At 43.8% G+C, this 27,231-nt stretch overlaps 1 protein-coding gene across 4 annotated transcripts in view; it reads right to left on the bottom strand.

Annotated features, from left to right (window-relative positions):
• Window positions 1–2,198: 2,198 nt before the first annotated feature.
• Window positions 2,199–27,231, bottom strand: part of crlf3 (cytokine receptor-like factor 3) — a 73,459-nt gene continuing 48,426 nt past the window's right edge. The window contains exons 4-11 of one of the 4 annotated variants that reach the window (XR_011883018.1): window positions 21,913–21,994; window positions 11,183–11,360; window positions 8,810–9,032; window positions 8,206–8,338; window positions 6,232–6,344; window positions 4,161–4,641; window positions 3,138–3,198; window positions 2,199–3,033 (exon numbers count right to left, since the gene is read on the bottom strand). Coding sequence is in view for 1 of the 4 variants with exons in the window: in XM_072242129.1 (XP_072098230.1) it covers window positions 4,391–4,641; window positions 6,232–6,344; window positions 8,206–8,338; window positions 8,810–9,032; window positions 11,183–11,360; window positions 21,913–21,994 (980 nt within the window). In the remaining 3 variants the exon portion in view is untranslated. Of the gene's footprint in view, window positions 4,642–6,231; window positions 6,345–8,205; window positions 8,339–8,809; window positions 9,033–11,182; window positions 11,361–21,912; window positions 21,995–27,231 lie in introns of all 4 variants that reach the window. The other 3 variants (XR_011883017.1, XR_011883015.1, XM_072242129.1) reach the window with 3 other exon arrangements.

Genomic DNA, 27,231 nt, shown 5'->3' with positions numbered 1-27,231 from the left:
CTTTACCCGTAATGAACTTTGACGTGTCCACTACTTTTTGTCTGATTTTCCGTTTAAGGGCATTGGTGTTTCAATATTGGGCTGTGTTGCAGCCAGTCACTAAACTCTCCACTACACATCTATAGAAGTTTGTCATAGTTTTACATATCATGTCAAATATTCACAAACTCCTAAGGAAGTAGAGGCGCTGCTATGCTTCCGTTGTAATTGCACTTGCGGGTTGGACCCCTGCATAGGTCCTCCGAAATAATAACACCTAAGAATTTAAAGTTACTAACTTTGACTTGGCCTACGATAGTGTTGTCGTCAACAAACTTCAAAGGTACATTTAATGTCAGAAATGTATACTGTATACATCCTGAAATACTTTTTCTTCGCAACCATCCATGAAAACAGGAGTGTCCCAAAGAATGAATGACAGTTAAATGTTAGAACTCCAAAGCCCCCCCCCAGCTCCCCCTTCCCATGCGTAAGCAGTAGCAAAGCAACAATACCCACCCCCCTACCAGCAAAAAAAGCATCAGCGCTCCGCACCATTAATAAAAACACAGACTTCAGTACCGCAAAGACTACTCGTTCAGCCGGTAATTTGACATACCACAGGCTCTCTCTCTCCCTAATAAGGGGAAAAGTGGTGTCTGTTTCACAGCACTGAATATGGCATTGGATCTGAGCAACCCAGACCGTCGTGAGTATAAAGTGAGTAGAACAGGGGGCTAAGTAGTCAGCCATGTGGTGCACCTTTACTGATGGAGAGTGTGGTGGAGTTGTTGCCAATCCAAACTTGACTGGTGTCTGCAAGTGAGGAAATCCAGAATCCAATGTACAAGGATGTATTGAGGCCAAGATCTTGGAGCTCCTCCTCATCTCAGTTCTAAAGGAAGGTTCTAGTCTAGTTCTAGACTCTCCCACTATTGGAAAAACTTTCTCCACATCAACTCACTCAGCCTTTCAATATTTGACGGGCTTTACTGAGACTCCCCTCCTCTCCCCCACCTCCCATATTCTTGTAAACTCATGAGTACATTCAAATTCCCTTTCATTTCAGGGACCATTCTCATAAATCACCCCTGGACTGCTCCAATGACAGCACACCCCTTGCTAGTTAAACTGATCTCCAATACTGTACTCCAAATGTAGTCTGACTAGTTTCTTATAAAGCCTCAGTATTACATCCTTTTTATATTCTAGTCCTCTTGAAATGAATGCTAATATTGTATTTGCCCTGCTCACCACCTCTTCAACCTGGAAGTTAACCTTTAAGGAATCCCACCCTCTGATTTCGCTTCCTTTAGAAAGGAATGTGTAAGTGCATTAAAAACATACCATAGAAGCAGACAAATCCTATGCTGATATTCTGCCGAGCACTATCCCCATTAGCTCTGTATCCATCTATTGATTGTATTTGACTCTACTGTCCCCTCTGGTTCTGGACCGTTTCAGCCATGGGGAAAGGTTTCTTCCTGTTTATAGGTCACTTTTGTATGTTTGTTAGGTATTCATTCTGAATTGAAATACTCCATCCCAGGGATCATTGTGATGCATCTCCTCTGCGCCCTCTCCAATGCAGTCATATCCTTACCACATGGTGGCAACCAGAATTGTGAGCAATGCTCCATATACGGCCTAACCATTGTTACAGAATGATGTATATTCCATTTCCCTTGACCTATGAAAGCAAGGTACAATACCACCTCCGTCCTATGTTGGTGTTACCACTTCTGCTAGAGCTACTGATTTATACACCATGTGCATCTGTGACATGCTGTCCCTAGTTAGAAGGCTCTGCCCTCTTCAGTTGTGGCTAAGTCAAATTCATGAATGCAAATTGTTTAACACCATTCAGAAAAAATTGTATGCCTCCAGGGTTTGAGGGTCGGCACAACATTGTGGACCAAAGCGCCTGTAGTGTGCTGTACTATTCTATGTTCTATGTTCCATTTTGCTGTCCCATTTGTGTTTGTAGACCCATCCAGTAGGTGCTGAACTATTATTCTCCCTAATACCATATCCCTCCCATTATTCAAAGTGAAATGGTGACACCAGTTTCATTCCTGTGCCTTGTACACACTGAGGAACCAAGTGAGACAAGCAATTACTGATTTTTTTGTGTACTTTCACTTTATTAGAAAATGCTTACTGCAATACACTTTAGACAGATGAGAGGTAAAAGGTAGCAAAGAAGACCCTGACCAAGCTGAAGTTCAGATTCTTTAATAAATCAAAATTCAGTCATGACAGGAAAAAACACTAACTGGCACTGCATTGCTAACAAACATCTTTATGTAAAATTACAGTATAGGATTGGCTTTCAAAGCCACATCACTGAAATCAGCTATTTATAGAGGGGAAGCATGCTTTTCCAGCAACTGCCTTAGCTGTGATACTAATTTTTTTTTGTTGAAGACCAGCATTATCTCCACTCAACCAAAAGCCCTTTCAAAACTCAAGTCCAGAGGATACAATAACTTTGACAGCATGTTATCTTAGCCTACAGAGTATCCTATGGCTGACACTGATCCATGAAAAATGACAAGTTTAAGCACCACACCATGCAGTCCAATCAGACCTGGTTAGCATGCTAGTGAGGTTTTCAAGTATACATAATAAAACCAACAATTCAGTCTTAAAATTATCCATCATATTAGAAGATGCAGTTCTCAGGACAAGTGGTAAGCATACAGGCACTTTTAAATATTCCGATTGTCTAACAACTGCTGTTTATAACACAAAGGCACTTTTCATTGAGTTTCTAAATATTTTGGGTGCATTCCACACCAAGTCATTCTATAAAATATTTCTGCTTGTTTTTCTGATAATATGCAGAGTAGAAATTGTATTTAAATTCAATACATTAAATACAGTCTCTTGCCAACAGATACAAGCAGCGCATCCCAGGCAAGTTGTAACGTTGTACAAGTAGTTTTCACTAAATACACGCACAGCAATTAACGTAATTGGACACTTTACAATGATTCAGTGACGGCCCACTTCACCAAGACATCTTCATTCCCTTTCCAACACAGGATTGCCCTGATCATACAAAAAAAGTGCAAACAATTTCACATTAAAGGAATTTCACCAGTTCAGAGTCAACCATTTCTACTTAGCAACTTAGAATATACTCTCAAACTGACCAGAAGAGATTCCAGGCAGCACATGGTTCCAAAACTCACTCCTCTGAACTCAGGACGTCTTCTGATGGAGCACAGAAAGGATTATTCATTTTTTAAAAAAAGCTACTGCACCGGCCTTGGAAATTTAAAACAAAGCTTCAACATTTGTGGTCTGAACACTCAGCTAGCACCCTGTCCCACCACCCTTCTGTTGTCAGGTATGTTCAGTCTTTAGGAGCAATCATATCTGCCATGTAGTTTCAGGCCACGTTTTAAAATATTAATTTGTACATTAACCACAATATACTGTTTCACATATCCACAAGTGAACAGGTTTTGCCAAATCTCCAGCCCTGAACACACTATCAAATAACTAGACCAACGGAATGAATGGCCTTGATTCACTGAGTAATAAGCTTGGGGACTATTCATGTCTTGGGAAAGTTACTTTATATCTAATAGGACAATCTAGTTAAAATAATAAATGTTATCTTTTATATTTTAAATACTTTCAATTGCACTTGCCATTTACAGGGGAAAAAATAGGGTAAAATATTAAAGTATAATAATATAAAATCATTAAAATAGTTCACATTTGTTCCTAAGCTGTTTTAAGGTAGAGCTGAGCCCATTTGTAGTTCACATGAACAACTTCGGCTGGACAGCAGCTGCAAACAGTTGAACCAGATGCGAGACAGCGTCTGGAGGGCTGTAAGGAACGCAAATACTGACATTTCTTTCATTTTGAAGCATCCCTGGACAAAGCTGATAGTGAAACATGTGAAGAACAATGCAGGATGAGGATGAGCACTCTGGCACTTTCTCATCTCTCACATTGGCACTAATGTCTAAAATCCAAATGTCACAATGGGCAACTTGTCCACACACACTAACTGCAACCTTCGTCTTGGCTATTAACTGAATAAACATTCACTTCAGAATCAGTACATCGTTCTCCACAGATCCTTGTATCAGCCTGGAGAATCTATATAAAGAGTATTATAATAATCTTTTTCTCAAGAAAATTCAGGTACTTTCACTTGCCTTAATACATCTTTAAAAAAGCCTTGAAAGGTGACAACATTGCTTCTTATCCCTTCTCAATCCCACAAGCAAAACACCTCCAATAACTCAAGGACTTTCCAATTACAGGCTGTCATAGTGGAATATGAGGACCATTCTTTATGGAGAGGCGCCTGCTTTGCACAAGTCTGAGTAGACAGATTTCAGTCCCAACAGATGCTGTTAAAAATGAGGACTTGGCCCTCAGAGTCTTAAAAGACCAGCACTTTCCAGCCAGGGTACACAAAGGAACAACCAAAGTACAATGCCTCACAGGGCTGGTCCAGCAACCAGTCAAACACCACTTCCCGGTTCCCTGAGCTGATAATCACTCGAAGTTTGAAGCTAGCAGCATCATTGGCAGAACCAAAGCTAACCACTTCCATGTCGAAAGTAACCAAGGATCCAGTGGAAACACAAGGAAGTTGATTAGTCATTTCTTTGCCATTCACAAATACTGCCCCTGAAAAGGAATAAACAAGAAAAGGAATAAACAAACGTTAACTCCATACTTCCAGCACCAAACACTTCTCTCCCAACAAGGAGAGACTCAGCTATCCCTGTTACTGTTTCAACCTGGAAAATGTTTAAATGTATTCTTGATATCTTCACAAGAAAAATTCAGATACTTAACATGGCTTAATATATTTTTAGAAGTGTTGAAAAGAAAGAAAACTTTTAAATATAGATATTGGTTTTATTTGTTACATGTACATTGGGAATACACAGTGAAATGCGTGGTTTGTGTCAACGACTAACAGTCATGACTATGACCCAGGTTCAATTCCCATCGCTAACAGTAAGGAATTCTCCCCATGACTGCATGGGTTTCGTCTCACATCCCAAAGACTTACAGGGTTAGTAAGTTGTGGGCATTCTGTGTTGGTGGCAGAAGTGATAATTGCGAGCTGCCCCCTGCACATCCTCACTGTGTTAGTCATGGCTAAAGGACTAAAGATCTCACCTTGACCTTCAGTGTATCACTGCCAATGAATTACTCACATTCTGAAACTTAAAAAGACCACCCCAGTGGAAGGAGCAGGTTAAAGGGAGAGGATCCTGGGATGAGAATTTCCCAGGTTCCCTCCATCGCACAGAGACACTGGTAAAGAGTGATGAGCAAAGCCCCAACGGACAGGAGTGGGACACTGTGTCAGAGCAGCCACTAAACAGGCCACATCCTCCACCTGGACATCAAGATGCTCAGGAAATATCCCCCTGGAAGTTGCACCCCATCCCGGCTTAGAATTTATGACTGTATGGAACAGTCATTTTCATGAAGATGGCGACCATTCCAGATAGCGAATACCTTTGCTGAGGGTAGGTGTGTGTGGAAATTAAATGTTAGCCTTGCTGGCAATACCACCAGCCTTAGAAAATATTACAGAAGCCCAAGTTAGTCAGGATGATATGCAAGTTTTCAGACAACTGGTAAGCTCCCAGCTGATTGGAAGCATATCCAATTCTGCTACCAGTTCCTGACGAGCAGACCACAACCAGTAAGGAGAGACAGCAATGGTAACATTAGTAAGGATCCAGTTACAGAGAACTGACAGTTGACACAGCTCAGCATATCACAGGAACCAGCCGCCCCTCCACTGACTCTGTCTATATTTCTTGGTGCCTTGGTAAAACAGCCAGTGTAATCAAAGACCCCATAGGACAGGCCCTTTCACCCATCTAGTCTGCTTATTCCCATCGACTTGCACCTGAACCATCGCCCTCCCATCCATGTATTTATTTATTCTTCTCAAATGTTGCAATCAAACACACTTCCACTGGCAGCTTGTTCTACACTCGACCATCCTCTGAGTGAAGAACCCCTTCAAGTTCCCCCAAAATTTTTCACCTCATGACCACTAGTTCAAATCTCATCAAGCCCCAGTGGAAAAAACTTGCATTTATCCTATCTATACCCCTCAATTTTGCATACCTCTCAAATCTCCCCTCATTCTCCCACACTTGAGGAATAAAGTTATAACTTGTTCAACCTTTCCCTTTAACTCAGGTCCTGGCAACATCCTTGTAAATAATAAAGGGCAAGTTTCATTACCGTTGGAGCTGATGCACACAGCTTTATCCCTCTGTAGTGAGTCACACCCATTCTGGGGCTCGACACACACTCCAATACTGTCCCGCTTGTCTGGCAGGCCCGTTGCCTCCATCCTGGCAGCAGAGGCAAAAGAGAGTATTCCTCAGAACAAGGGTCAGTGACAAGTAAATTCCACACCACCCACCATCTTGGAGCTTTCCAAGGCAACACAGATGCAGTTTACGTTGTAGTAGCAGCAGCTGGTATGTGAGGCCTCCAATAACGAGAGATAAAATGAAGATACAATATTGTTCTAATTTCAAGTAATTGCAGTCTGCTGGGGGAAACTCAGAAGGTCGAGCAGCATCTGTGGAAGGAAAGGAATCGTCAACACTTACGGTCCCGATCCAGGATTTTGAAATGAAATGTTAACAGGTCTGGTCCTCCCACAGATGCTGCCTGACCCACCCCATTCCTCCAGCAGACTGGTTGTTATTGCAGAGAGATAAAAGATGAGGGTATCTGCTTCACTCTCAAAACGCTGGAGGACCTCAGGTCAGGCAGCATCTGTGGAGGGGAATAAACAGTTAACATTTTGGGCTGAGACCCTTCATCAAGACTGGAAAGGAAGGGGACAGAAGCCAGAATAAGTGGGGGGGGGTGGGAGAGGAAGAGGAGATTAGTACAAACTGGCAGGTGATAGGTGAGACCAGGTGAGTGGGAATGTGGGACAGGGGGTTGAAGTGACAAGTTGGGAGGTGATCAGTGGAAGAGGTAGAGGGCTGAAGGAGGAATCTGAAAGAAAAGGGCAGGGGACCATGGAAGATAGGGAAAGAGAAGGGGCACCAGAGGGAGGGAATCTGCTTTATTGTCAGAGACTAAGGGATCAATCGATTGGGAGTGGGTTTGGAATTCACAGCCTTATGCCTGGGGACTGGTGGGTGGGAGCAGGAAAGGGAATGCTTTCCTGTCTACCAGGCAGTCTTTTCCCAGAACAGCGATGAACTTGACCCAACCAACAAGGTGGGGTCTCGGTCTCCATAGAGTTGAACTGGGAGCCCACTATGCTATGTAAAACATCCCTTTCCTCAGGTTGTGATCCAGTGGGTAATGTTCCCCTTGCCCTTCCAGCCCCCAATCCCCAGTCATAGAACAGTACAGGCCCTTTGGCCAACAATGTTTTGTGGTGACTTTTTAAACCTACTCTGACCTTTCCCTTCCACTTAACCTTCGATTTTTCTTTCATGCATGTGTCTCTGAGAATCTCTCCATAGAAATTGCTTGACCTGCTGAGTTCCTCCAGCATTGTGTGTGTTCTCCTTTGGATTTCCAGATTCTGCAGAATCTCTTGTGTTTAAGTCTCTTAAATGTCCCTAGGTGTATCTGCCTCTACCACCACCCATGCACCCACCACTCTTAAAAAAAAACTTGCCTCTGACAATCCCCCTGTGCTTTCCTCCAATCACCTTAAACTATGTCCCCTCATTAGCTATTTACACCTTGGGGGGAAAAAGTCATTGTATGCCTCATATCATCTTGTACACATCTCTCAAATCACCTTTCACCCTGCTTTACCCCAAAGAGAAAAGCCCTTACTCACTCAACCTATATAAGATATGCTCTCTGATCCAGGCAGCATCCTGATAAATGTCCCCTGCACCCTCTCTGAAGCTTCCACATCCTTCCTATTGGTGAGGCAACCAAAATAAATTGATCTATACGAACAGTATGCAAGCCAAGTTTTCACTGTAACCCTCAGGAGTTGTGACAATGATAAACCGATTCCAATAGAGTCTTAATGAATGCCAGAACAGTCTCAAGGGCATGAAAGGGCTTTCATTGGCTGTTTCCTAAGTTGTGATGTTGTCAAACTGATTGCCTTTTGTACCAGAAACTCAATACAAGTCACTTCACCTATTTTGTCAATGCTGAAACCGATGACAGTTGTGGTAAATGTACAGAATGAAGTCAAGAATTTGGCCATAAACAACTCACCGGAAGGTCAGGGTCTGCCCGCTGGTGTAGGTGGGCTCCTTGGAGTACAACACACTGCAAGTAGGGGAGTCATTCCTCAACGCCATGTCCCTGCGGCTGCTGAGACTGAAGCCTTCGCAACCCGTGATCCACTCTGCGGAGAAAGTTCAGTGTTGAGGTGCAAGCATCATCAGGAATTGCACATCCATCAGCAGCCCTCTGGCCTCCGCCTGATGAGAGGGGCCCATCCCATCTCTACGGCAGTCCCCCCCCTCCATCCAAGCAGATTTACTCCTCTCTGCAGCAGAGGGGGCGGGAGAGCAGCGTTGGGAGGAGTGGAGGAAAAAAAAAAACAGGCAATGCTCCTGCTGAGAAGTGAGGTGTGCCTATGTCACGGTGGCACACATGGGCAGTGGGTACCTGTGTCATAACGTCATTGAGGGAGAGGCATACCTTGTCACAGCAAGGGCTGACGGGGTAGCGGAGAGGACATCAGGAGCACCATCACTGCTCCTACTGCACCAGTGGGGTTAGTGAGCAGAGGACCGTTACATTCATTCAGTGGGTGCAAGACTTGTGGGCTGACCTGTCATACGGAGGAGATGAGACAGAAGTGCTGACTGACCGTGCGCACTCAGGGTGGTGTGTGCCATCTGTGGAATGCTCCATGGGCTCCACTCTGAGTGGCCCTCCCCCCGGGCACACACACGGAAGGTGTAGTTGACATTCGGGTCGAGGTGCAAGACAACGAACTCTGTGTCGGGTCCGCTGTAGACATCCTCAAAGTGGCCAGATGCACTTTTACAGAACTGTAACCGATATTCCTGAGGCACAAAGTCATCATCTTCCTGAAAACAGAGCACACAACTCACGTCACACAAAAGAACTGCTCCTCCCCATCTCCATAGCACTCACGCACAGTTCAAATCCCACTCACCGGCACTCCTCCCCACCATCTTTAAACCTATACCAGGCCATCTTTAAAAATCAACTTTATTTCTCACTTCTGCATTGAAACAGATTGAAATGTGCTGTTGCGTCAATGACCAAAGTACACGTGTCATGTAACACACATCAAAGTTGCTGATGAACGCAGCAGGCCAGGCAGCATCTCTAGGAAGAGGTACAGTCAACATTTCAGGCTGAGACCCTTTATGAGTCCTGACAAAGGGTCTCGGCCTGAAACGTCGACTGTACCCCTTCCTAAAGATGCTGCCTGGCCTGCTGCATTCACCAGCAACTTTGATGTGTGTTGCTTGAGTTTCCAGCATCTGCAGATTTCCTCGTGTTTGCATTTTTAAACACAAGTGTCATCGTGCTTCCAGCCGCAACATCACATGCTCACAATTTACTGACCCTAACCTGTATGTCTTTAGAATGTGGGAGGAATCGCACTGGGAGATCACGCAAACTCTCAGTGGTGATTGAAAAGTGCTACAATAACCGCTAACTACTGTACCACTTGTCTCATTGCTGCTGTTGGGCAGGAGGTACGGAAGCCTGAAGTCTCACAGCACCTGATTTGAGAACAGTTACTTCCCTTCTACTAGTCAATTCTTGAACCAACCCAGCCAACCTTCTGCCTACCACTGCAACAGAACACTACCACGATAGTGCTTCTTGCTCCGCTAGCCTTCATTTCTATTCACTGTCATGTATAGTTTACGTATACCTTACATTCTGCGTCTCATCTGTAGCTATGTGTACATGATGCAGCCTCATACCATGGTGAGATAGGGGCATAACTGTCCTCAGCTCTGGTAGTCTAGGTAGACGAGATCTACAGTGAGATCCAACAGCCAGGAAGGCAATACCGCAGTGCTCTGTGGAGAGCAAAGGGGATGGCAAGAGATAGAAGATGTTATGGTCATCCACTGCAACACTTGTTGGTATCACCAGACCTGAACGTCTGAGGTCAGGAGGGTGCAGCTGCCCCAGTGCAATGGCATTTCCACTTCGATAACTCTCCCAAACAGGTCTCCTGTCATTGTTGGACACGATGTTTCAAACCAAAACCCTTCACCAGGACTGGCTGGAGTCCTGATGAAGGGTCTCAGCACAAAATGTTAACTCTTTATTCCCCTCCATAGATGCTGCCTGACCTGCTGAGTTCCCCCAGCATTGTGTGTGTGTGTCTTATGAGTGGTGGTTACATGATGCTCTGTGCCCGTGAACTGCTGCAAGTAAGTTTTTCATTGCATCTGCACCTACACGTACAGTTCTTGTCCAGCTGACAATAAACTTGACTTTGCACGGTGGGGGAACAGCTGATGCATTCCCAAGTCAAAGCTGCCCTGTCACCTTGAACGAGATGAGCTTAACCAGCTCCCAGAAGCCAGGATAGATTCCCTGAACTGATGGTAAAACAGCCCTTCTAATGGAAAGGAACATGATCTGGATTTTAACCTCTGCTCTCTCAATCTGCTGCCTTCATCCAAATGAATGAGTATCACAGGAGCTTCATGGATCACATAATGCTTTACAGCGCCAGCGAATGCAATCGGCATTCAATTCCTACCGCTGTCTGTATGTTCTCCCATGACCACATGGATTTGCTCTGCAAGCTCTCATTTCCTCCCACATTCCCAAGACGTACGAGTTAGGGTTAGCAAGTTGTGGGAATGCTATGTTGGCACTGGAAGCGTGGCGACACTTGTGGGATGCCCCCAGTACAATCCACAGGCTGGAGCAGTCATTGACGCAAATGATGCATTTCACTGTGTGTTTCAATGTACATGTGACATAAGTTACTCTTTTATAAAAAAAGATTTTTTTGTGTTTGAGGGAAGGAAGAACAATGCTGAAAGGCCTGAATAGACCATCTACGCCCATAGGGACAGCACGTTTCAGATAAGCTCCCAAATCGGATTGAAGCCCACACCAGACTAACTGCTGTTGATTATATTAGGTGGACGTGAAGAGACTGCAGGAGCTACAGACAGATAAAAGGAGAGGGAAGAGTGAGGAAATACAGGAGCCTCACTGGAGATCTGCTCACCTTGCACCATCGGACAAGAATTCCTCCTGGCCTCTCTGTCAGTTCCTCTAACTGGACAGGAGGCTGAGACGCTATAACTCCATGGCTGGAGATTCGGTTCTTGACAAAATCAAGGAAAGATTCGTCCAACTGGACCGATAAACACGGCACCTCCACTAGGGAAGGGATTTCAGGCAAACTGGTTTAATGGAGAGAGGGGTCAGATATTTCAGTAAAATGCACTGCAGGTAATGAGCAACAAAAACCAATGAGGTATCCTGTATGTTTATCACCCCAAACCCTTCCAGTACTGTCACACCCTCAGACACGTCAACTCTGGGGCTTCAACATTCAGGCCTCTACCTCTGGACTTCGAACTTTGGCAGAATTTCACCCCTAAATTCACTGATCATGGTACTTTGACCTTTAGGCCTCACCTCTGGACTTAGCGAGCTGAGGAAATCACTGGTCTCCACCCCCAATGCAAGCCTACCTGACCTCTGGGATCACCGGCCTTTGAACACTGAGTGCTCAGCCTGGACTTCGAACACCAGTTCCTGCCCTTGACCTCTAACTCTCCCTCATCCCTGTCCCTAAAACCTAACCTCACTATTATCCCACTTCTTTTTGATAAATGTTGTCATCAAAAGCCTGGGTAGAAGGTATGGAGAGCCTGAGATGCCCAGTTGTCAAGAACAGCCTGATCAGGCATATTAATGCGTGGCTGAGAAACTGGCGTAGGGGACAGGGCTTCAGGTTCCTGAATCATTGGGGCCTCTTCTGGGGGAGGTACGACATGTACAAAAAGGACGGGTTACACCTAAACCCAAAGGGGTCCAATATCCTAGCAGGCAGGTTTAATAGAGCTGTTAGGGAGGGTTTAAACTAATTTGGCAGGGGGATGGGAACTGGAGTGATAGGGCTGAGGAAGGGGGAAACAGAAATAAATCAAAAATAACATGCAACAGAGATGATAGAAAGGACAGGTAAGAGAGGAGGCATAATCACAGCCAGTGGGATGATTTAGAGGGCAAGAGAGGCATGATGCAGTTAAAACAGAAAGCAGCAAATACTGGACTAAGGGTGTTGTATTTGAATGCACAAAGATAAAAAATAAAATGGATGATCTTGAAATTCAGCTACAGATTGGCAAGTATGACATTGTGGCCATCTCTGAAACTTGGGAGCTGCACATCCAAGGATATACAGTGTTATCGGAAAGACAGGTTAGTAGGCAGAGGGAGAGTGTGGTCGTGTGTATAAGAAATAATATTAAATCATTAGAAAGGAATGACATTGGATCAGAAAGTGTAGTCTCTATAGGTTGAATTAAGAAATGGCTAGGGTAAAAGGACCCTAATGGCAGTTGTATGGAGGCCTCCAAACAGCAGCTGGGATGTGGATTACAAATTACAGCAAGAGATAGAAAAGGCATGTCAGAAGGGCAATGTCATGATAATCGTTGGGGATTTTAACATGAAAGTGGTTTGGGAGAACCAGGCCAGTACAGATTCTCTCTCTTGAGATCCAGTAAAATGTCTAAAGGATGGCTTTTTTGAACAGTTTGTTGTTGAGCCCACTAGGGAATCGGCTGTGCTGGATTGGAAGTTGTGCAATGATCCGAAGGTGGTAAGAGAGCTTAAGGTTAAGGAACCGTGATCACAATATGACTGAGTTCACTTTGAAATCTGAGAAGGAGAAACTAAATTCCAATGTGTTGGTATTTCAGTGGAATAAAGGAAGTTACAATGGCATGAGAGGGGAATTGACCAAGGTTGACTGGAAAGGGACACTAGCAGGAGGACAGCAAAGCAGCAATGGCTGGAGTTTCTGCAAAAAATATGGGAAGTCCAAGACAGATATATTCAAAATAAGAAGAAATTTTTGAATGGAAGGAGGACACCACTGTGGCTGAAAAGTGAAGTCAGGGCCAAAGTAAAATCAAAAGAGAGGGCATACAAGGAAGCCAGAGCTAGTGGGAAGAGAGAATTGGGGAGCTTTTAAAAACTTGCAGAAGGTAATTAAGAAAGTCATGAGGAAGGAAAAGATGAATTATGAAAGGAAGCTGGCAACTAATATCAAAGATGATACTAAAAGTTTTTTTTAAATATATAAAGGGTAAAAGAGTGTTGAGGGTAGATATAGGACCAATACAAAATAACCCTGGAGATATTGCAATGAGAGATGCAGAGGAACTGAATGCGTATTTTGCATCAGTCTTCACAGTGGAAGACGTCTGCAGTATACCAGACATTCAAGAGTGTCAGGGAAGTGAGGTTTGTGCAGTGAAAATTACGACTGAGAAGGTGCGCAGGAAGCTTAATGATCTGAGAGTGGACAAATCACCTGGACCTGATGGAATGCACCCTTGAGTTCTGAAGGAAGTAGCTGGAGAAATTGCAGAGGCATTAACAATGATCTTTCAAGAATCGATAGATTCTTGCATTGTACTGGATGACTGGAAAATGCAAATGTTACTTCGCTATTTAAGAAGGGTGGGAGGCAGCAGAAAGGAAACTATAGACCTGTTAGCCTGACATTAGTGGTTGGGAAGTTGTTGGAATCCATTGTTAGGGATGAGATTAGAGAACACCTGGAGGCATGTGACAGATAGGCCAAAGCCAGCATGGTTTCCTGAAAGGAAAATCCTGCCTGACTAACATACTGCAATTTTTTGAGGAAATTACAAACAGAGTAGACAAAGCAGATGCAGTGGATGTGGTGTACTTCGATTTTCAGAAGGCCTTCGACAACGTGCTGCACATGAGGCTGCTTAGCAAGATAAGAGCCCAAGGAATTACAAGGAAGTTACTAGCATGGGTGGAGCATTGGCTGATCAGCAGAAAACAGTGTGGGAATAAGGGGATCCTATTCTGGCTGGCTGCCGGCTGGCAGTTACCAGTGGAGTTCCACAAGGGTCGGTGTTGGGACCATTTTTTTTTTATGATGTATGTCAATGATTTGGACAATGGGATTAATAGATTTGTGGCTAAATTTACTGATGATACAAAGATAGGTGGAGGAGCAGATAGTGTTGGGGAAACAGAGAGCCTGCAGAGAGACTTAGATAGTTTAAGGGAATGGGCAAAGTGGTGGCAAATGAAATATAATGTTAGAAAGTGTATGGTCATGCACTTTGGTGGAAGAAATAAACAGGCAGACTATTATTTAGATGGGGATGAGAATTCAAAATGCAGAGATGCAAAGGGACTTGAGAGTCCTTGTGCAGGATACCCTAAAGGTTGAGTCTGGTGCAGAAGACAAATGCAATATTGGCATTTATTTCTAGAGGTATAGAATACAAGAGCAGGATGTGATGTTGAAGCTCTATAAGGCACTCCTGAGACCACACTTGGAGTATTATGTGCAGTTTTTTTTTTAAGATTATGAGGACACTCAGTCCTCGTTTATTGTCATTTAGAAATGCATGCATTAAAAAATGATACAACGTTCCTCCAGAATGATATCACAAGGAAACACAGGACAAACCAAGACTAAAATTGACAAAACCACATAATTATAACATATAGTTACAACAGAGCAAAGCAATAGCATAATTTGATAAAGAGCAGACTATGGGCATGGTAAAAAAAAAAGTCTCAAAGTCCTGATAGACTCATCATCTCACGCAGGCAGCAGAAGGGAGAAACTCTCCACCCCACCCACCATCCCTTTTTAGAAACATAGAAAATAGGTGGAGTAGGCTATTCGGCCCTTCGTGCCTGCACCGCCATTTATTATGATCATGGCTGATCATCCAACTCAGAACCCCGCCCCAGCCTTCCCTCCATATCCCCTGATCCCCAGAGCCACAAGGGCCATATCTAACTCCCTCTTAAATATAGCCAATGAACTGGCCTCAACTGTTTCCTGTGGCAGAGAATTCCACAGATTCACCACTCTGTGTGAAGAAGTTTTTCCTAATCTCGGTCCTAAAAGGCTTCCCCTTTATCCTCAAACTGTGACCCCTCGTTCTGGACTTCCCCAACATCGGGAACAATCTTCCTGCATCTAGCCTGTCCAATCCCTTTAGGATTTTATACGTTTCAATCAGATCCCCCCTCAATCTTCTAATTTCCAACGATTACAAGCCCAGTTCATCCAGTCTTTCTTCATATGAAAGTCCTGCCATCCCAGGAATCAATCTGGTGAACCTTCTTTGTACTCCCTCTATGGCAAGGATGTCTTTCCTCAGATTAGGGGACCAAAACTGCACACAATACTCCAGGTGTGGTCTCACCAAGGCCTTGTACAACTGCAGTAGTACCTCCCTGCTCCTGTACTCGAATCCTCTTGCTACGAATGCCAGCATACCATTCACCTTTTTCACCGCCTGCTGTACCTGCATGCCCACTTTCAATGACTGGTGTATAATGACACCCAGGTCTCGTTGCACCTCCCCTTTTCCTAATCGGCCACCATTCAGATAATAATCTGTTTTCCTATTTTTGCCACCAAAGTGGATAACTTCACATTTATCCACATTAAATTGCATTTGCCATGAATTTGCCATAACCTATCCAAATCACCCTGCATCCTCTTAGCATCCTCCTCACAGCTAACACTGCCGCCCAGCTTCGTGTCATCCGCAAACTTGGAGATGCTGCATTTAATTCCCTCATCCAAGTCATTAATATATATTGTAAACAACTGGGGTCCCAGCACTGAGCCTTGCGGTACCCCACTAGTCGCCGCCTGCCATTCTGAAAAGGTCCTGTTTATTCCCACTCTTTGCTTCCTGTCTGCTAACCAATCCTCCATCCACATCAATACCTTACCCCCAATACCGTGTGCTTTAAGTTTGCACACTAATCTCCTGTGTGGGACCTTGTCAAAAGCCTTTTGAAAATCCAAATATACCACATCCACTGGTTCTCCCCTATCCACTCTACTAGTTACATCCTCAAAAAATTCTGAGATTCATCAGACATGATTTTCCTTTCACAAATCCATGCTGACTTTGTCCGATGATTTCACCGCTTTCCAAATGTGCTGTTATCACATCTTTGATAACTGACTCCAGCAGTTTCCCCACCACCGACATTAGGCTAACTGGTCTATAATTCCCCGGTTTCTCTCTCCCTCCTGTGAAAAACACTGTAGAGCCCAAAAAAAAATACAGGGAAAATTGTAAAGCATGAAAAGCTAAAAATTTAAAAACTGAGATGTCAGCAGTTCCAAAGCATTCATCCCCCTTTGTTCCGTACTTGGTTGAACCACCTCTCGCAGCTATTACAGCCAATAGTCTTTTGGATAAGTTTCTATTAGCTTTGTACAACGTGATGGAGCAAAATTTGCCTATTCTTCCTTGCAAAATTGCCAGGTTAGGAAGGAAGGAGTGGTGGACAGAAATTGAGTTTTTGCCTGTTATTTGATGAGGTTGTCAGGATCCTGACTGGGTCACCCAAGGACATCGATTTTCTTCATTTGAAGCCATTCCATGGTTGCTCTGCCAGTGTGCTTTGGGTCATTACCTTACTGAAAGAGGAACTTCTCCTCAGTTTTTTGGAGAGGCTAGCAGGTTTTTAAATCTAGGATCTCTGTATTTAAGTGTTCAGACATAGGAGTGTGCTGGAAGTTCAAGAGTGTCAAGGGGCAGAAGTGATGATGTTGCCATTACTAGGCAGAAGGTGCTTGGGAAGCTGAAAGATCTGAAGGTAGACAAGTCACCTGGACCAGATGGTCTACACCCCAGGGCTCTGAGGGAGATGGCTGAAGAGATTGTGGAGGCATTAGTAATAAATCTTCAAACAGTGCAGAATAGGCCCTACAAGCCACGTCACCCAGCAACCCTGATGTAACCCTAGCCCAGTCACAGGACAATTTACAATGGACAATCAGCCTGCCATCAACCACTATATATTTGGACTGCGGAAGGAAAACTGAGTACTCCAAGGAAACCCACACAGTCACAGGGAGAACAGACAGCGGTGGGTTTTGGCATTTTCCTTTTAGTTTGACATAATGCACAATACTTTGTAGATTACCTCAAAAATCATACTTCAAAATATTTTAGATTAGAAAATGAGACAGTAAAAATAGTTGTGTGGGCTGAATACTTTAAGGCACTGTATATTCCTTATTGTAATTTACAGTTTTGTGGCTAGATGGCGCTAGCAAACAACACTATACTGGAGACAGTTCACAAAAATACTTCATCATCTTTTAAATATACTCCTACTACTAGTCTGTGTGTGGTTGGAGCCTTATCTTACATTTTGATCATGTGTGTTTGGGCTGACTGAGGGAATTTGGTATGATTGAGGGCGGGGTGTGCGCGGCCAAATGGCAGATTGCAAGCCCATGATCAACTCTGATTTTCAACCGGCTCATTGATTAAAGCGGCAAGCAAAACCGAAATCAACGAGGATGAGAATGAGAATGGAATGTGAGCGGGTGTTCAGCGCTGTCTGCCTACGTTTAACTGGTCTCTCCCTCTCCCTCACTGCTGCTGGACGAAGCTGCAGGGCTCTCAGGTCTTGGGCCAGGCTTGATCAACACAGTTTGTGGATTGGACTCTGCAGGTCGTTTTGTGCTTCTGGTTGCTCCTTTATTGCTAATTTGCACGATTTTGATCAGGACGCACTGGCTCTGCGGCCTGTAGTCACGGATCGACACAGTGCTGAACTGAACATTCCTAGACTGCTTCAGGGACTCTGTGGTTTGATGTTTAATATTCTGTTATTCGTTCGTGTTTTGTTGTTTGTGCAATGTGTGTGTGTTGTTTGCACATTGGCTGTTCGATGTTTTCTGTGAGTGGGTTCCACGGTGTTTCTCTGTTTCGTGGCTATCTGCAAGAAGACCAATCTGAGTTGTATACTGCATGCATACTTTGATAATAAATGTACATTGAATCTAGTTTTTAAAAAAATGTATTGCACTGTACTGTTTGAACAGAATAACAAATTTCATGAATGTACCAGTGATATTAAACCAGATTGAGTCTAAATCTGTCCCCAAATTCCCCACGCCATGCCCAAAACTATCCCCAAAAGCTAAAAAAAAGTTTGACAAATAAATCCAAACTTAGTACTCAAATTCACTAGCCCACACCAAGCATTGTGGTTTAGAGCTAATGAGGTCAGATTGCAATAAGGCAGATAATCAGACCATTTTGTTTCGCTATACTATTGGAGGCTGAGGGGAGACTGGATAGTTTATAAAATTAACGGTGGCATTATAGTTAGAGTCCTTTCCTCAAGGCCAAAGTGTCAAATACTAGAGGGCAAAGGTTGAAAGTGAGAAGGAAAAAGTTTGAAGGGGATGTCTGAGGCAAGTTTTTTTTCCTTAAACAGAGTGGCAGGTGTCTGGAGCGTACTGGATCATATGTGGGCAGCACCGTTCCCTTTAAGCTTTGTTGGTGTGCGGCCGCACAGTAACTGAAGTACTCCCGTGCAGATGGCCTTTGTTGCTGAACAGCTGTAAAAAGTTCACGAAATGTGAAGGACTTTCTTTGGTGTACTGTTTTTCATTATACCCTTCAATTAATAAATAAAATCAAAAGCATGAGAGTTTTCAATTTTCATTCTAAATATTCTTAGAACGCATATTACCAAACAAAACACATACATTTAAAACACTTTGCTGTTTTCAGGCTGTGTAAAAATTTTCAGCTCAGAGCAATGGTTGGTACACAGAGATGTCTAAAAAAATGAGAGGGAATGATATTAAATCATTAGAAAGAGGTGATAAAGGATTGGAAGGTGCAGAATCTTTATGGGTTGAGCTAAGGAATAACAGGGGTAAAAGGACCCTGATGGCAGTTATTTATAGGCCTCCAAACAGCTGCAGGGATGTGGACTACAAATTACAACTGGAAATAGAAAAGGCTTGTCAGAAGGGCAGTGTTATGATAATTGTGGGGGATTTTAACATGCCAGTAGATTGGAAAAATCAGGTCGGCACTGAATCTCGAGAGAGAATTTGTAGAATGTCTGCGAGATGGCTTTTTAGAACAGCTTGTTGTTGAGCCCACTAGGGGATCGGCTGTACTGGATTGGGTATTGTGTAATGAACCGGAGGTGATTGGAGAGATTGAGGTGAAGGAACCCTTAGGAGGCAGTGATCATAACATGATTGAGTTCACTGTGAAATTAGAAAAAGAGAAGCCGAAATCTGATGTGTCGGTATTTCAGTGGAGTAAAGGAAACTACAGTGGCATGAGAGAGGAACTGGCCAAAGTTGACTGGAAAGAGACACTGGCGGGAAAGGCGGCAGAGCAGCAGTGGCTGGAGTTTATGCGAGAAATGAGGAATGTGCAAGACAGGTATATTCCAAAAAAGAAGAAATTTTCGAGTGGAAAAAGGATGCAACCATGGTTGACAAGAGAAGTCAAAGCCAAAGTTAAAGCTAAGGAGAGGGCATACAAGGAAGCAAAAATTAGTGGGAAGACAGAGGATTGGGAAGTCTTTAAAACCTTACAAAAGGAAACCAAGAAGGTCATTAAGAGAGAAAAGATAAACTATTAAAGGAAACTAGCAAATAATATCAAAGAGGATACTAAAAGCTTTTTCAAGTATATAAAGAGTAAAAGACAGGTGAGAGTAGATATAGGACCGATAGAAAATGATACTGGAGAAATTGTAATGGGAGATGAGGAGATGGCAGAGGAACTGAACAAGTATTTTGCATCAGTCTTCACTGAGGAAGACAGCAGGATACCGGACACTCAAGGGTGTTAGGGAAGAGAAGTGTGTGCAGTCACAATTATGACAGAGAAAGTACTCAGGAAGCTGAATAGTCTAAGGGTAGATAAATCTCCTGGACCAGATGGAATGCACCCTCGTGTTCTGAAGGAAGTAGCTGTGGAGATTGCGGAGGCATTAGCGATGATCTTTCAAAAGTCGATAGATTCTAGCATGGTTCCGGAGGGCTGGAAGATTGCAAATGTCACTCCGCTATTTAACAAGGGGGCAAGGAAGCAAAAAGGAAATTATAGACCTGTTAGCTTGACATCGGTGGTTGGGAAGTTGTTGGAGTCGATTGTCAAGGAGATGAGGTTACAGAGTACCTGGAGGCATATGACAAGATAGGCAGAACTCAGCATGGATTCCTTAAAGGAAAATCCTGCCTGACAAACCTATTACAATGTTTTGAGGAAATTACCAGTAGGCTAGACAAGGGAGATGCAGTGGATGTTGTATATTTGGATTTTCAGAAGGCCTTTGACAAGGTGCCACACATGAGGCTGCTTAACAAGATAAGAGCCCATGGAATTACAGGAAAGTTACATACGTGGATAGAGCGTTGGCTGATTGGCAGGAAACAGAGAGTGGGAATAAAGGGATCCTATTCTGGTTGGCTGCCGGTTACCAGTGGTGTTCCTCTGGGATCAGTGTTGGGGCCGCTTCTTTTTACATTGTACATCAATGATTTGGATTATGGAATAGAGGGCTTTGTGGCTAAGTTTGCTGACATTACGAAGATAGGTGGAGGGGCCGGTAGTGCTGAGGAAACGCAGAGTCTGCAGAGAGACTTGGATAGATTGGAAGAATGGGCAGAGAAATGGCAAATGAAGTACAATGTTGGAAAGTGTATGGTTATGCACTTTGGCAGAAAAAATAAACGGGCAGACTATTATTTAAATGGGGAAAGAATTCAAAGTTCTGAGATGCAACGGGACTTGGGAATCCTCGTACAGGATTCCCTTAAAGTTAACCTCCAGGTTGAGTCGGTAGTGAAGAAGGCGAATGCAATGTTGGCATTCATTTCTAGAGGAATAGAGTATAGGAGCAGGGATGTGATGCTGAGGCTCTATAAGGCACTAGTGAGACCTCACTTGGAGTACTGTGGGCAGTTTTGGTCTCCTTATTTAAGAAAGGATGTGCTGACGTTGGAGAGGGTACACAGAAGATTCACTAGAATGATTCCGGGAATGAGAGGGTTAACATATGAGGAACGTTTGTCCGCTCTTGGACTGTATTCCTTGGAGTTTAGAAGAATGAGGGGAGACCTCATAGAAACATTTCGAATGTTAAAAGGCATGGACAGAGTGGATGTGGCAAAGTTGTTTCCCATGATGGGGGAGTCTAGTACGAGAGGGCATGACTTCAGGATTGAAGGGCGCCCTTTCAGAACAGAAATGTGAAAAAATTTTTTTAGTCAGAGGGTGGTGAATCTATGGAATTTGTTGCCACGGGCGGCAGTGGAGGCCAAGTCATTGGGTGTCTTTAAGGCAGAGATTGATAGGTATCTGAGTAGCCAGGGCATCAAAGGTTGTGGTGAGAAGGCGGGGCAGTGGGACTAAATAGGATAAAATGGATCAGCTCATGATAAAATGGCGGAGCAGACTCAATGGGCCAAATGGCCTACTTCTGCTCCTTTGTCTTATGGTCTTATGGAATGTTGGCATCATGATTGACGTGAACATGATGGGGTGAAGGGCCTGTTACTGTTGTACATTAATTTGTAAGAGATATGAATTCTCTCTGACCTGAGCTCAAAGGGCATGCTTATGAGTTCTAATTAACGTAATAGGATGAGGATAGGACTTGTTCAGTAGGTGCTTGATAACTAGCAAGGACTTAATGGGTTGAAGGATCTGTTTCCACGCTGTCTGAATTTAATTTATGGTTGTGGTTATCAGGGCAACCTGGTACTGCAAAGTATGTAAGACTGGGCCTCCAATAACACAGGACAAACAATTCAGACACAGGAAGCATCATTCTGGATTGTATAAAAGTATCTACACTCCAAATTCACTATAAATACAAAGTCAGTAGCAGAATTAATTTAGTTTGGTAAGTAAATACCTGTCAAGTTGAATTTGCATGGCTTTCTTTGTGAAGTTTCCAAGTTTCTCCTCAGCTGTGCCACAGAGGACAGCGGCCTCTCCTGTAAGGCAACAAAAGATAGTCAGATGGTTCACCATTAACAATCATCCAAAGACAAAGGATAAGAATTCACTCTGTCACGTAAACCAAAACACAGTGAAATGTCTTGTTGCATCAACGACCAACTTAGGCTACGTCCACACTAGACCGAATAATTTTGAAAACGCTGGTTTCGTGTAAAAACGATATGTGTCCACACCAAACGTTTTTCAAAATACCTCCTTCCACATTAGAACGGATATTTGGGCAAATCTCCTCCTACTGGGCATGCGCAGGACACACTGAAAACAAGCGAAGAGGAAACTGTATAGTGTACTTGGTGTGCGTTTGTCCGGAAACATTTCCTACAGCCACAGTCTCTTCACTGATGAAAGAGATGACAGCTACAACTAAATGCAGTAAGGCTTGTTACTGGGCAAAAGTGAAATTTGCTGTTACCGCATTTGTTTGCCTTTACTTTTGCCATGTCTTTGTGTATTATTTTGCTGTATTTAACATGCGCAATAAAACAAGTTACTAGGCAAAAGTGACAATTGCATCTAAAATAATCTGCAGATGCTGGGATCAAAGCAACACTCACAGCCTGACCTGCTGAGTTCCTCCAGCGTGTTGTGTTGCTTTGATCCTAGCATCTGCAGATTATTTTGTGTTTACGATTCGCTACTCTGCTGCGAAGTCTCTTCGAGGTATGCCTACCCTGAAGAAGTTTAAATCTTCTCTTCGACAGTTCAGTGAGACCCTCTCTCACTGCTCCCCCTCTTCGACCTGCCTATCCCCTCCCCCACCCCTTTATCTTTCCCCTTACTGGTTTTTCACCTGGAACCTACCAGCCTTCTCCTTCCCACCCTCCCCCCACCTTCTTTATAGGGCCTCTGCCCCCTCCTTCTTCAGTCCTGACGAAGGGTTCCAGCCCGAAACATCGACTCATCGTTTCCACAGATCTGCCCGACCTGCTGAGTTCCTCCAGCGTGTTGTGAGTGTGTAGTTAGTGGAACCTGGGCATGGTTGGAAATTAAACGAGGGGATTGAGGCCCAATTCCTGAGGTAAATGGTAAGGTGGGGGATTGCCAGAAGAGACCATGACAAATAAAGCGCCTTGTTAAATGTATAAAACATGTCTGTATCAGTGTTTCCATACAATGTTACACATCTACTGTCAGATATTGTTGTTGTGGTGTTGGAGGTTGTGTTCCAGAAAACAATGAAATGCCGCGCTGCTGCTACCATTTGTTCCGGCAGGTCATGACAGCGGTTTTAAAATTAGCCGGCTACCCCCCGTACACACTAGAACAGCCAGCTGGTGTCTTCAGATTTAACCACTCTGGAGAGTGTTTTAGAAAAGCTCTGTTTTCGGGGGAGGGAAAACGCTGTTTCAGTGTGGATGTCCACACTAGACCAGATAAATCCGTAACCAAAGCTTTCTCTCTTCGTTTTGACCCTCCGTCCACACTGAAATGGCGTTTTCAAAGTTACACACTCTGGAGGGTGTTTTAGAAAATCTCTGTTTTCGGGAGGGGAAAATTTTTACGGATATTTTTAAAAACGCTGTCATGACGTGTTAGAACAGATGGTGGCAGTGCGGCACTTCATCGTTTTCTTAAAAACAACCCCACACACAACGTAACAATTTCAGAACAGACAGCCACGAGACTGACGCCAGAAGAGTTAGAAATGTACTCACCAAACACTTTGACTCATAGCTTACTGAATAAATAAGTATACTCACTTTGCCCTGTTTTCTGTCCTTGCTTGTATGAAGGTGGTTTACCTATTTATGCAAATACTTCTCTGACAGTAGATGTGTAACAGCCTAATGTAACATTGTATGGAAATACAAGATAACACTGATGCAGACATGTTTTATACATTTAACAAGGTGCTTTATTAATGCAACAGAGTTAGTCAGTTTTTCAATGTTCGTCATTACCCGGGTCATACTGTCCCTGAACTCCCTGTCGGTTGCCTCCATACGCGCCAGTATTTGTGTTTTTTTTAAAAAGTCCTGACGAAGGATCTCGGCCTGAAACGTCAACTGTACCTCTTCCTAGAGATGCTGCCTGGCCTGCTGCATTCACCTGCAACTTTGATGTGTGTTGCTTGAATTTCCAGCATCTGCAGATTTCCTTGTGTTAGCAACTACTTTTAAGTTTTTCTACTCTGTAACTGGACAAACGTGCACCAAGTATACCGTTTCCTCTTCGCTTGTTTTCTGTGTGTCCTGTGCGTGCCCAGTAGGAGGAGATTCACCCAAATATCCGTGTTAGTGTGGACAGAGATATTTTGAAAAATGCCTGGTGTAGACGCCTATCGTTTTTACACGAAACCAGCGTTTTCAAAATTATCCGGTCTAGTGTGGACGTAGCCTTAGTGTGCTGGGGGAAGCCCACAGGAGTTCCCGCACTTCCAGTGCCAACATTACAGACCAATAACTTACCAACCTTAACGATACGCCTTTGGACTGTGGGAAGAAACAGGAGCACCCGGAGGAAACACAAGTGGCCACAGACAAAGTCCTTACAGGACTGGTGAAGGGCCCCGGCCCGAAACATCAACTATATTCTTTTCCTAGCCTGCTGAGTTCCTCCAGCATTTTGTGTGTGTTCAGTAAAATGTGATAAGGCTGCTGAACGGATCTTGACCCGGATCTGGGCCATACCCTCCAAATATCCAGACCTGCCTCTTGGTTTTTTTTTGTGCTACCTTACTTTCCATTTTTCTGTTTTCTATTTATGATTTATAATTTAAATTTTTAATATTTACTATCGATTTGTAATCCAGGGAGCGGGAAGCGCAGAATCAAATATCACTGTGATGATTGTACATTCTAGTATCAATTGTTTGGTGACAATAAAGTATAAAATTAAAGTTAAAATGCATTGTTTGTGTCAATGACCAATACAGTCGGAGGATGTGGCAGCCCACAAGTGTCACCACAAATAGCTTGTCCACAATACTCAGCAGAACAAAACAACAGCAAAACAAATCCAACTCTCCCTCTACTACACTGACACCTGCACTGGTGGTGCTTTGTGTACCCATGCTGAGCTTGTCAACTTGAACTTTGCCTCCAACTTCCACCCTGCCCCTAAATTCACTTGGTGTCCCTCCACTTTCTTGATCTGACTCCATCTCTGGAAACAAACTGCTGACCAACATCTTTTATAAACCTAACGAATCCCAAATAATCTTCCCACCCTGTCTCCTGAAAAATAAAGCTATTCACTTCACTCAATTCCTTTGTCTCCACTGCATCTGTTCCCAGGATGCAGCTTTCCTTTAAAGCAGGGGTCCCCAACCCCCCAAACTTTTTTGCACTGTGCACCGGTTTAATATTGACAATATCCTTGTGGACCGCCCAACTGGTGGGGGCGGGGGGTGGTGTTAATCACGACCGGAATATAGGTGATAAATCAATTATAAGTCACTTATAAGTGGCTAATACACTCAATTTCGTTTCTAAAAGTGTTTAACAAATTTAATATTAAACACACAGCCACGAGGAAATCTGCAGATGCTGGAAATTCAAGCAACACACACAAAAAAAATGCTGGTGGAACACAGCAGGCCTGCCGCGTTAAACACACAGCACACATCTTCCTCGTGTGAATATAGTGATAAGTCAATTATAAGTCACTTAAGTCAACAGCATCATAACATTTTAAGTAACGTTTGGATATTAAACACACAGCGCAATTCTGATTTGATAGAGAATGGATGTGAAAGCACAGAGGAACATCTGGAGAAATTTTTGAAACGCTTGTTCGCTGCTGTCGTTACTGTGTGGTTGGGAATCTTTCGGAGGGTTGCCTCAAAATCCCCGGCCTTGCCTGCTTTTGGAACCGAGGAGGTCGAATCGTTCAGACAGAGATGGCGCTCAGTACTCAGTGTCGGAGAGCTGATCAGAGCTCGAAGTTTTCGGATGACTCAGAGTCGGATTGTGGTCGGCGTGGCAGGGAGAGTTTTTCTTCTTTCTCCCGTCTGCGTGAGATGTGGGACATTTGAGAAACTTGGAACTTTACTGTGCTCATGGACTTCTTCATCAAGTTATGGTATTGTTGCACTGTAGTAACTATATGTTATAATTATGGGGTTTTGCCAGTTTTTTCAGTCTTGGTCTGTCCTGTGTTTTGTGATATCACACCAGAGGAAAAAATGTCTCATTTCTTAATGCATGCGTTACTAAATGACAATAAAAGAGGACTACGTGTCTTCATAATCATATTTTCCTCATATGAACATATAAAATCATTGCAACACACCAATATCGCTGAATCAGTGGGAGGCCTGGATTTGTTTCCCTGCAACGAGACGGTGCCATCGAGGGGAGACAGTGATACTCGAAGGGGGTTCCTTGTGTCCAGTCTATTCCGCAATTTAGTTTACGTTGCATTCATTGCAGAAAATCCCGTTTTCGCAGAGATATGATGTTGGAAATGGAAGAAACGTTTTCAGTGCTTTCGTGGCTATCTCAGGATATTAAGCCTTGACTTTGATCCAGAATGCAGGCAGAGGTGTTATGCCAAACATACTTTTCAGCCCACCGTCATTTGCAAGCTCGAGGAGTTGATCTTCTTCCCGTGCTGACATGGATGATTCACCGGGGACATTCACAAATGGGTCACGGACCCATTCCTTTGCATGTCTTGGGTCATTTGCGGTTGGGAAGTAACGCTCGAATTCTGTTGACAGTGAAGATAATTGATCACGCACCAGCTGTGAGAAAGACGGTGCAGCCTGTCTCTCCCAAAATCCCAGCTAATGTTGGGAACATGTCAAATATGCCCGTCCACTCACCGTCCCCACAATTCCAGTTTGGCTGTGAAAGCAGACACTTTATCCGCCAACTTGAAGACAGTTGTCATCCTCCCCTGAAGTGACAAATTGAGTTCATTGAGCAGGTTGAAGATGTCACAGATAGCGAGTTTTGCTATCCAGTCTTCGTCACTGAATTGCGCTGCCAGTGGTGACTTTTTTCCTGAAAGAAATCTCTGTAGCTCCTCTCTTATCTCAAAAACTCTGGCCAGGGCTCTCCCCCTTGATAGCCACCTGATTTCAGTGTGTAAGAGAAGCGTTTGTGCTCTGCATCCATTTCCTCGCAAAGCTGCTCAAACAGATGTTTCTTAGCCTTAGTAATACAGCTAGCCACTAAGTACAATGCTCTCAGAGCAGCAGCATTTGTGGAGGTGGTGGCTCTCAGCACTTGCTTCTGTCCCACTTGCTTGCGTTTTTTCCGCTCAA

The sequence above is a fragment of the Mobula birostris genome, chromosome 24 (genome assembly GCF_030028105.1).
Source record: "Mobula birostris isolate sMobBir1 chromosome 24, sMobBir1.hap1, whole genome shotgun sequence".
NCBI classification, from domain to species: domain Eukaryota; kingdom Metazoa; phylum Chordata; class Chondrichthyes; order Myliobatiformes; family Myliobatidae; genus Mobula; species Mobula birostris.
This window is presented reverse-complemented; position numbering and strand designations above follow the sequence as displayed.